The 10,609-nt window shown below is 35.9% G+C and overlaps 2 protein-coding genes across 2 annotated transcripts; one reads left to right on the forward strand and one right to left on the reverse strand.

Moving 5' to 3' along the window:
• Positions 1–784: 784 nt before the first annotated feature.
• sf3a2 (splicing factor 3a, subunit 2) lies at positions 785–5,241 on the reverse strand. The gene is made up of 8 exons (XM_044133828.1): positions 5,093–5,241; positions 3,795–4,062; positions 3,627–3,673; positions 3,291–3,400; positions 3,138–3,187; positions 2,101–2,241; positions 1,722–1,790; positions 785–1,293 (listed from the first exon to the last, which is right to left on the reverse strand). Exons 2-8 carry the CDS (start codon positions 3,990–3,992, stop codon positions 1,021–1,023), a joined length of 888 nt encoding a protein of 295 aa, XP_043989763.1. The 5' UTR covers positions 3,993–4,062; positions 5,093–5,241; the 3' UTR covers positions 785–1,020.
• A 968-nt stretch (positions 5,242–6,209) lies between these two features.
• plekhj1 (pleckstrin homology domain containing, family J member 1) lies at positions 6,210–9,863 on the forward strand. Its single transcript, XM_044133830.1, has 6 exons — positions 6,210–6,561; positions 6,736–6,803; positions 6,904–6,970; positions 7,252–7,342; positions 7,941–8,004; positions 8,894–9,863. The coding sequence occupies exons 1-6, from the start codon at positions 6,468–6,470 to the stop codon at positions 8,984–8,986; spliced, it is 477 nt and encodes a 158-aa protein (XP_043989765.1). The 5' UTR covers positions 6,210–6,467; the 3' UTR covers positions 8,987–9,863.
• Positions 9,864–10,609: the final 746 nt, after the last annotated feature.

Below are 10,609 nucleotides of genomic sequence, written 5' to 3' on the forward strand. Positions count from 1 at the left end.
TTCCCTGTTTCCTTATTGGAGAAGATGTTTTTTTTTTTTTTTTAAATCTGCTCTGAATTGGCTGCTTAGCTGCTATCTGCACATTTCAGGTGAAATCTCAAAAGGTGTCATCACAAGGTTAATTTACTTCACTACTTTAAAACTTAAAACTGAAAGTCATGCAGATGCATCACAAAGTCTGGTGTGTTTTAATAGTTTTTCTCTGTTACTGCTGAAGACCCACAACTACTGGTGAGGTTACCCTTATATCACGTTAAACGTCAGTGAAGCTTTCTAGTAAGAATTTTTATAGCATTTCATGTTCGAGTTTGCTGTCAGGTTTATATTATTATATTTGCCAACAGGACAAGAGTAACCGTCCACATGTCCAAAACAACCGATACCTGCTTTACTGAGAAAATATGGAGTATATATAAAGGGGGAAACATACAGAGGTCGAACCCAAATCTAAAACTGACAGCAAATACGATATGAGCACATAGTTTTCAATGAGCTAACAGTTTTGTAGAAAAAAACCCTTATTGGTGGTGTGTAATTTTTAAAGGTTCGAGAGAACATAAACAGTCAAAATGTATCACTGTGAAATAAATTACTTTTTGAATTGAATTTAAAAAGTAATTTAAGAAGGTGGGGAAAAAATCCTAACATTTGACATATTGAAACAAAACTGAAAATTATGTGAGGAGCTGCTAAAGAGATTAAATCTAACGCTTTATCCTTGTAAATAAATTTGACTTCAGTATAGTAACATCTTCACCGTCACAACAGACACAGACAAAATAAATTTTTTTTGTCATTTATTTAGAAAAAGGTTTTCAGCTCACATTATGTACTGATTTTGGTGGGGAAAAAAAAAAAAAAAACAAGTTGAAGATTTGACCGATAATATTTTATCCTGAAAATTGGTTAAAAAAAAAATCTACTGAACAGACTCAAACTGGATTTCTTTTTTTTTTTTTTACAAATCCAGGAATTATCATTAAAAAAAAAACTATTATGAAACAAATTATAGTAAATTAATTAATTGGACATTCCGAGACCTTCCGGAGGCGGCGGCCTCATGGGCATGGGGGGCATGGGCATCTGTGGGGGCATCTGTGGGGCGCCAGGAGCCCCGGGTGGGAGAGGAGGGACCGACATCCCTCCTGGAGGAGGAGGGGGCAGCGAATCACTAGGTGGCCGAGATCCTGGTCCGCTCATGAGTGGAGGTGGGTGCTTCATGCCGGGAGGAGGAACTGGACCACCAGACTGGGAAATAGTTTTCTCCATTTTGAAGTGGAACTGCAGAAAAAACTGCACACAAGACAAAAAAGAAAAAAAAAAAACATGGTGTCAAAACATACAGTCATATTCAATAAATTAACATTTATGTCCCGACAAGTCTTGTTTCTCAGATTAAAAATAACTTTTGACAATAACTTGTAAGCAGGCATTCAACATACTTTCCACCAAGTTAACATTTCATTTTTGGTTTTGAAAACAGTTTTGTTTTTTTAATAGTTTAATTGAATATTGTATTTTTAAATGCCCTCTATTCATTTGCTGCAAGTGGAAAATTACAATTAACAAAAAATAAAGGCTTTTGAACATCCATCTGCGTGTAATTAATTTATACAACGTGTTACACTTGGTGACACAGTTCAATAATATTCCAATTTATTGAATGAGTCTTAAACTTCTTCAGTTTATGTATACTGCCATAATTGGATGTGTGTTAGTACCTGTTTAGTTTCTTTGTTCCAGTGGGTCCAGAAGCGATTTTCTGCTTTATCTATTTCCCTGCTGGGAACCTGAAAGAGCAAACGTGTTACATTGGTGCCGTCAGCACATTGACATAATTCCTGCACATATATTCATAACCAACTTCCATACTTTGAAAGTCCAATTTTTCACAGTTTGCATCCCATGTTTTGCACATTTCCTCAAAGTAGAAATACAGAAGTTCATCTTAAACATAATTGGAACATTTCTGTCGAGGTGCAGCTTTAAATACAGAATAAATGAAGGAAGACCTGCTCTTGAACGAATGAAGGAAGGTGTAGACAATTACGTACTTACAGAAATCCTGTAACAATTACACAGAGTGAAAGAGTAGTTAACCTTGAAGGCAATAGTTTCATAAGGTTCGGCAGCAAACAGCAGATACTGCCAGCGGCGATCAGGAGGCTCAATGCGCTGTTCGTAGGCGGACATGAAACGGTGCCTTGGTCCGATTCCCTCTGCAATCTCAGGATAGTCGATCTGATCAAGACGGATATGAAATATTAGCTGCAAGTTACTTGGAGCAGTTTGACTTTCAGATTAAAGTGGCTGCTAAGAAGAGGAAGTTATTTTTCTGACATCTGGAGCAGACAGAGAAAAAAAAACTAAAATGGGAAGATGAGTTTCTATTTTTTTTTAAAACATACAAAAAAATGAATGAGCTAAAATAAAGGCACACTTAGCATTTCATTTTCTCTGTTAGGCACAGACCAATGTGAGATTCCCTCAGCATAACATTGAGTAAAAACAACAATGTATTCACATGGATTTAAAACATGATGCATATGCTTTTATTAAAAACAGAAAAACAATTCTAGTAAAACAAAATAGAAAATATTGATTATAATAACCCAGATTATGCACCATAAACTTAATCATGTTCAAATAAACCTTCTTATTGTGCAAAATATTAGATATTTCTGCTTCACTCCTAGTTATTAATACGATTATTTGCTTCATTAGTATTTGAAGTCACTTATTTTACAAAGATGTAAACAGCAACGTTGACTAATAATTGTGATAAGTGACACTGCTTTAGCTTTACATGACTGATTTTTTTAAAGGCTGGAAATATCTCCAGTCAAACTTATCTTCATTGAAAGCAAGGTTAAACTTGTAAAAGCCTTCTTTCAGTCAGCTGAATAGCAGTGCACAGAACAAGGTGGGGGGAAGGAAAATCCCTCATTATTATATACTCCATATAGTAAGAAATAATCTGATACTTCCTCTGACATCTTATTAGAAAAACTTTACACTCTTTTTGGGGTTTTTTTTTTTTTTTGGAGTTGTGAAACTGAAAATATTTAAATCCTGCATCGTCCTTGAGGAGTTTTCTCCAAAACAAACTGATTTTGATTTTCATATCAAGTTCTAACCTGGAACAATAACGACTGCTGACCGATCTCTGGATCCCTCTGCTTGGTCACTAAGAAGAAGAATAAACACACAATGCACTCAGAAAACATTGCATTAGCAAGATATGAGAGAAGCACAATAAACCCGCTATGATTATTGCACAGCCAGCCTACCTTTGTATCCTGGTCGACCAATTTTGACAAACTTCTTGACCTCAACCTTTACTTTGGCTGGAGCTGGTTGAGCAGGAGCTTCTTTTGCCTCTTTGGCTGCTCTCCGTGCTCTGAGACACAAAGTAGCAAACCGTCAATAGGGTGAGGGCAACATCTGACACAGCATCATACTGCTGCAACAGCCACAGAAATTATAAAGCAGGTGCTACTGCAACACAAACATAATTATATACATAGTTACAGTTATAAACAAGTAAATGTGAAATATAAACACTTACATTTCTAAACAAGAAAAATTATGATGCATTTGGAAAAGCATGAGTGAGATGCACTTACAAGTTAGTCTGATGCTTCTTTCCTTGTGTGTGAGCCAAGTAGCTGCCCTGTAACACACCAGAGAAACTTTTAAGTTGTCTTTACAAAACAAAAAAGGGTACAAGCATATGGAAGCATAACCGTAAATCTAAAACACTGCACAAGCCAGTTGATCATTTGCATTCTCACCTCATTGTTGTGAAGCGTCAGACAAAGTTTGCACTCGTATGAGCCTAAATGATTCTTCATAAAGTAGGGGTCTTTGTTGATGTCGATGGTCTCCAGAGCCAGCTGGCGCAAGCGCTCACGTCTGTCACGGTTGCTCTCGGAGGCAGAGGCCACCCCACCGCTGCCGGTTTTTCCTCCAGCTCGATGCTGGAAATCCATGTTTTCGAGTTGATGGACTCAACCACTTGAACAGAATCCGTCCAGTTAAAATTAGACTTAGAACAAATTCCTGTGTGAAAACATGATCATAAAAAGCATATGAGAGACCATTTTATGGAACAATCAAAACCAGAATCTGGTCATTTTTACTTTGATTTACTGTTTTAACCACTAAAAGAGTCCAAATAATAGCATCTAACAACTAAAAACAAATCAGAGCTTTTTTCTGGCTTTTTATATATATATATATTTTAAAACAATGGCTTAGGAGAAAAAATATCTTGTTTTAAGGTGCACATTACATTTTGGTTTGGGACCATCATTTAACCTGGAGAGAAAATCAGAAGTGTTGTAATTCTTTTAGAATGGGTAAATTTTGGAATAAAAAAAACCCCTCTGTCACATTCAGAAACAGAATTTTATTGCATTTGTAGATTTTCAGTGAAACACCAGTATCACCGAAAATTATTTAGCCTGTGACTTGTCGCTGTTTTTGAGGAATTGTATGTGTTATTGTTGAAACTCATTTTCAGTATACCCAGGAAAAAGGTTACCATCAGCGAGTCTGCAGCTCAGTTTTACCACAGAGCTTACTGTTGAAGTTTTGACCCACTGTGCAAGTGTGTAATTCTTCTTTTTTTATTTAACCAATCTATTTTTTTAATCATGTGTCTGCCAAAAATCAGCTTATGTAAAACACAACATATGAAATAAGTACTTTAAGTAGGTTCGCAACAAACTAATGTATTAATGTGACTGAGGGTTTCAGTTCACGTGCTTCATAAACAATATTTTATTTTATCCGATTTGACCAACATCGGTTATAACAAATGGATCATAATTTATTATTCCACAAAGGACAAAAAGTTTCAAAACCAAACAAACCATTTAAAACGCATTTAGCTCTATCTTAGCTTAGATTACATTGCAAGCATGCTAATACAAAGCTAACAATGTTAGCCTATGGAAGGAGATTTCTCCCAGTTTCCCTCACTAATCATAAAACAAAGCATACATGTATACATAATTATTTACAGATACGCAGAGAGTAAAATGTTGTCGATATATAACAATGAAACTACATTTTCCAAAGCACTTACCAACTCAAACGAAAGAACGCAGAGGCAGTTAGCGTTCTTTCTACAGTTTTTCTTTTTTAGCAATTCATGAACTGAATACCGCCACCTACTGACTGGGAGTCCAGGCCTAAAGTTAACGTGTTTTTCTCTTCTCTTCTCTTCTCTTCTCTTCTCTTCTCTTCTCTTCTCTTCTCTTCTCTTCTCTTCTCTTCTCTTCTCTTCTCTCCTCTTCTCTTCTCTTCTCTTCTCTTCTCTTCTCTTCTCTTCTCTTCTCTTCTCTTCTCTTCTCTAAGTGATTTCATTTTCTCCATCTATGAGTGTCTTTAGATAGTTAATCATTGCTGGGGCACGTTTTATACATAAACATAAAAAACTATATATATGCTGTTTTGCATTTGTTTTCAGTCAATTAACACATTGAATAAGAAATTCAATGAGTTAATTTTCTAATTGTTTTCACATGACTTTTTGTTTTAATTATGAATATGTGCTTTGTTACATTTAAATGATTGTAGCATTCATTTTTATTTCCAATAAATTTTAACTTTGACAAAGTAACTTATTTAAAAGTTTATTTATTGATAACTTTTTGATATTCGTTAGTGCAGGGGTCAAGAAGGAAAAAAATATAAATACATACAAAGTGCCGCTTTTCGCCCTACTGCTATAAAATACAATTTGTCTAGAGCCTCAAAATTTTGAAACTTTATAAACATAAATACAATGTTTAATCTTGAAAACTAATAATATTTAAAAATTATTATTAAAATTTTACAACTGAAAAAAATATTTTTAGTGGAATGACACCAGCTGAGTGAATTCTTTCCATAAGTATGGGGACTGAAGAAAAATAGATATAATTCACTAAAAAACGCCATAGTTTCAAGCTATGACATATTTTTAACATTAAATTACTTTTAAATAAAGAGGTTTAAATTACTTTTAAAACCTTTTTATTGCCTAATTTGATTTTCTAGAGCCACGGTGGAGGGAGGAAAGTGTCACTTGCTGTTCTGGAGCCTCAGGTTACTGACCCCTGGGATGGACGGGCACGTCACCTGACATTCCAGCCCAGTAGATGGCGGTAATGGACGTCCTGGATGCTTGACAACCTTCGCAAATCTTATCAGAGATGCACAAAGTAGTGAGTTTATCCGGTTGTGCAGCAGAAGGAGAAGTGTGGTCGCGGATGTTCAACGACCTCACCGCAGAGATGAGTGGACTACCTTGGTCACGGTGCGAGGACATCAGATAAGGAAGAAGCGAACTCGGCTTGAGAAACACCAACATTGCTCCGGCATATTTATCGTTTAAGAACTTATTTGAAATGTTTTTATTGAGTAAAGCGATCGACTCGTAGCCAAAGAAAACCCCTCCGCCTTCTTCAGTGATCGAGATGCGTTTCAACGAGAAGGAGCTGGTATGTTTGAGCCGCCAACCCTCAGAGATGGCAGCAGAGCTAGGAATGCGAGGTCCCAAGAAAGGAGACGGTAAAATACGACCCGTTTCCTTCTGACTACAATATTCGTTCAACTCTAGAGTATTCTGTTCCAACAACTAATGTTTACGTCATTTATTTATTGGCTGTGCTAACATCCAATAGCACAGCCAATAACTGAGTGTACAGTTCAGAGGAGTGTTATCTGTGTATCTTTCACGTACAGTTGTCAAGAGGAGGCTGGTGAAACTGGTAGTCAACTTTCTGTTTTACTTCCGGACTGATGAAGAGGAGGTCAGTTTGAGTCACTGCTTCCTCTTTTGCTCAGCACAACAGCTATTACATGTTTTAGTAGATGACTTGGCTCAAATCCCTTTAAATATTTACTTTACAGCCAGTCGGGGCTCTGCTGTTGGAGCAGTGTCGTGTAGAGAGAGAGGACAGTCAGACTTTCTCTATTGGTGAGCCACTGACCCTCAGCAACAGATATTTATGGACACCACATACAAATAAATCACATTTTTTTATTCTCACCGCCTGCCATTAAATTAGACAGAGCCTTTTTTCTTTCATCAACTTTCTTCCTAGTAAGAAAAACTTTGGTATTTTGACACCAGTAACAATCTCATTCCTATTTCTGCAAAAAGGTGCATACATGTAGGAGCAAAGTCCAATAATCATGACTGTTTTACAGTTTCAATTCAAGTGTTTTTTATTAACTTGATGTATGTTTCTCTCCCAGCATTTCTAGATGAAGCAGAGAGGAAATATCTGTTTGAGTGCGACTCTGAAGAGCAATGTAAGGAGTGGATAGACTCTATTATCAAAGCCAGGTAAGACCAACATCTTTCTTTCTTTTAACACAAACAGTGCTTAACATAAATATGGGATTATCTTACCATAACCTCAATTAACCTCTACAGTAATCATAAAATCAATGACATGATGTGTTATAGTTATTGCACTATTTCCCTGCTTGGTCGGCCATGTGTTGCTGTTTTAGAGTGCTACATGAAAGTGATACTATTTTGTAATTACATGAGAAATATTTCTGCAGAGGGAAAAGATAGTCTTGTTTGCTTAGTTTGCATCCCATGCGACCTGGTTTTAATTATTATTTACACTTTTTTCTGTTTTGTTTATCCTGAACTTTTCAAAACATTTTTATAGACTTCATAAAAGGTTAATATCACAATATTAACTGGTTTATTAGTTGGGCCACCTGCTTAACTAGAAAGATTATAGTCTCCTACTTAAGAAATGTGATTCGTGTAGCTTTCCAACTGCTGTGTAAAAATACCGTAACCTTATGACTTTTTCCGTTTAAAGCTATACAATTGTTTTTACCAGCGACAATCCCAAGACTAGTTGACTGTTATCAAATTAACTACAGGCCTAAAATGCTCAATTAATTTTTGTAATTTCTTGCAGCTACGAGTTCATGAGGAGGAATCTTATATTCTATCGAACGGAAATCCACAGGCTCACTGGAAAGGTGAGATTTGCAGCAACACAGATTAAGGCTCTTTCCCGGTGGCGACCTTTGAACAGTGATTGGCGCAGGGAACATTTCTGTCACTGAAGTATTTTAAACATAAGTATCAGTATTGAAATTACAAGAAAATAGATTATGCTCAGTGATCTACTGTCAGCTTGGATTTTTCTTTTATTTTTCCTCTTTCTTTTTTCCATTCTTTTGAGGTAATCTTGTCCTTTTTGCTTCCTTTCCTACTTTTAAGTTTCTTAATCTCTTCTTTTCCCCATTCTTCCCTTTATCCTCATTTTTCTTTTTGTTCTTCTTTTTTTTCTTTCTTGTTCTTTTTCTCCTTGTTGTTCTGCTGTGTTATGTTAGCACTACAAACCCAAGAAGAACATTTTCTGGTTAAATAGAATAATCCACAGGTCTTTACAGATTTTTTAAGGAAAAGTTCCTTAAAACTTTAAAGGCAGTGATGATAAACGTCTTTAGAGCAGTACGTGCTGTGGCCAAAGTCCTTCTCATTTACTTGTGTTTGATTTGTCTCTGAAGTTGAAGCATGGCGTAGCTTAGCCCTTCCTTTAGAGCATTCTGATTGCTAGTTGAAAAACGTGGATATTTACCGTTTGTTTGGTGACGACTGCTATTAGCAATAAATGCCAAGCAGTGCACTCTGTTTTTCTTCATGTTTATGGATTCAGAGACATAAGAAGCATATTCACACATAGAGATTTTTACTAGTTTGACTACCGACTGTTAGAAGTGCTTACTGTAAAAATAAACTACTGTGAAATATAGCGGGACACTTTGTCTTTCAGTTCATGGTTTGTTTAAAAATATTTAATTTCACTGTAATAAAAATTAATTGCCACTTCTAGTCTGTATTGAGTGTCTGCTTTCTGCACAGGATCCGTTGGAGCAGTATGGTATATCTGATGAAACCCGCTTCCAGGTCAACAGTGGCTCGCAGCTCATGGCCAGAGAAACTTCCTCCCTGTAGACCAGGAAGCTGTGCTCAGATTATTTAGTTTAGTTTGCCATTCCATCATTCACTTTTCTTCAAAACAGCGATTCTATCCTCCAATGTTCTCCATCTGCATTGTTCTGTTCTGTTGGACTGTCAGACTCCTTTTTTAAATAATCTTTCTGTATATATATTTTGTTTTTATGAAATACTGTACTTTGCAGAGAATGTGATGCTAAGAGAAAGATTGTTTTTGAGATGGGGTTCCTGCATTCATCTTGTGAGCAATTATTTTTAATAGAGCCTAATTCAGGACACTTTAGCATGTGATATAAACCCAACCAAATTTAGAAGCAGTCCAGAGTTAACTCTGATAATTGTAAAAACTTTGCTAGATAACTGTTCTGATTTGACCTTAATTAGACTCTTAATCGCTAGAGCTAAACACCGCCCCCATTTTTCAATGTAGCTTTTTGAGTCTTTCTTCAGTTTATATCACATTTAACATTTGTTTTTGCACATATCACTGGAAATGTAGTTTCTTTTTTTTCTTTGTAGTAGAATTACGGTCATTTACTTGAACCTAATCTAAGTTTTTCCACAACTGTGAATCAGATTAATTTAGCTAAGTTATTGGACCATTTAGAAGACAACATTTTTGACATTATTATAAGGTCACAATTACAAAGTTAGAGTAAATTATAGTTGGGAATTTTGCTGTCCGGTTATAATTTTCCACTGGGTTTTGCAGTATCATACAAATTGTAATGCTGTTTGTCAAGAGTTCCAGGACTTGTCATTGAATGTATGTTCTTTTTAATCTTTTGCACATATTATTTCTTTTAGTACTCATTTGCAGTACACTTGTTTCACTGGCATTTCTTTTTATACCAATAAAGCGGTTTGAAAGAGATTCATGCAGTCCTCTTTGAAAGAAAATATTCTCAACCTGAATTATTATGCATGGATATAATCATTTTTGTGCCATCAGTCAACCTACTTACCGCAAGTGGATACATGGTTAAACTCTTGATCTGGGAAGGAGAGCATTAATCAGAGGACCAGTCACGATAACACTGATGGAGCTGCAGAGATTCACAGCTCAGGTACAAAAATCTGTCAGCAGAACTATTAATTACGGTACACAAAATTCTGATTTAGCCTTTACTGAAGAACAAGTAGAAAGTCAAGTTTGGTTTGTCACAATCATGTTAGCATAGATGTGAAAGACAGAGTTCTGGTCCAATGAGATCCAAAATTAAAAGTATTTCCAATATGCCAAATGCTATGTTTGGTGGAAAACTGACATTTCACATTAGCCTGACCAGAGCGTCCCACTGATGAAGCATGCTGATGTCAGGATTATGTAGCACAGACAGGAAAACTGTTCAGGTTGAAGATTACACTAAATATGGGTCAATCCTGGAAAAAATGCCTGTCAAAGACAGCAAAAGACTTGAGCTTGTAGTAGAAGCTCCCTTCACTTATAAGAGCTTGGGTAATTTTGCAAAGAAGATGGAATCATAATTTCATCATTAAATGTGCAGTATAGTAATTAATAAATTTCACTTTGTATTCATGAGTACGATAACCTACTCTTTGTATTCTGTAGAAGCCATACTAACTGATATATATTGAATTAAATCAGTATTACTCACG

This window comes from Gambusia affinis, linkage group LG12 (genome assembly GCF_019740435.1).
Source record: "Gambusia affinis linkage group LG12, SWU_Gaff_1.0, whole genome shotgun sequence".
Classification (NCBI taxonomy): Eukaryota; Metazoa; Chordata; class Actinopteri; order Cyprinodontiformes; family Poeciliidae; genus Gambusia; species Gambusia affinis.

Coding starts and splice junctions, on each gene's coding strand:
- sf3a2 (XM_044133828.1), bottom strand. CDS start 3,992: ATGGATTTCCAGCATCGAGCTGGAGGAAAAACCGGCAGCGGTGGGGTG. Junction 3,674..3,794: donor TGACGCTTCACAACAATGAG/GTGAGAATGCAA, acceptor GGTGTGTTACAG/GGCAGCTACTTGGCTCACAC. Junction 3,188..3,290: donor TGGTCGACCAGGATACAAAG/GTAGGCTGGCTG, acceptor TCTTCTTCTTAG/TGACCAAGCAGAGGGATCCA.
- plekhj1 (XM_044133830.1), top strand. CDS start 6,468: ATGCGTTTCAACGAGAAGGAGCTGGTATGTTTGAGCCGCCAACCCTCA. Junction 6,804..6,903: donor TCCGGACTGATGAAGAGGAG/GTCAGTTTGAGT, acceptor TTTACTTTACAG/CCAGTCGGGGCTCTGCTGTT. Junction 7,343..7,940: donor GACTCTATTATCAAAGCCAG/GTAAGACCAACA, acceptor AATTTCTTGCAG/CTACGAGTTCATGAGGAGGA.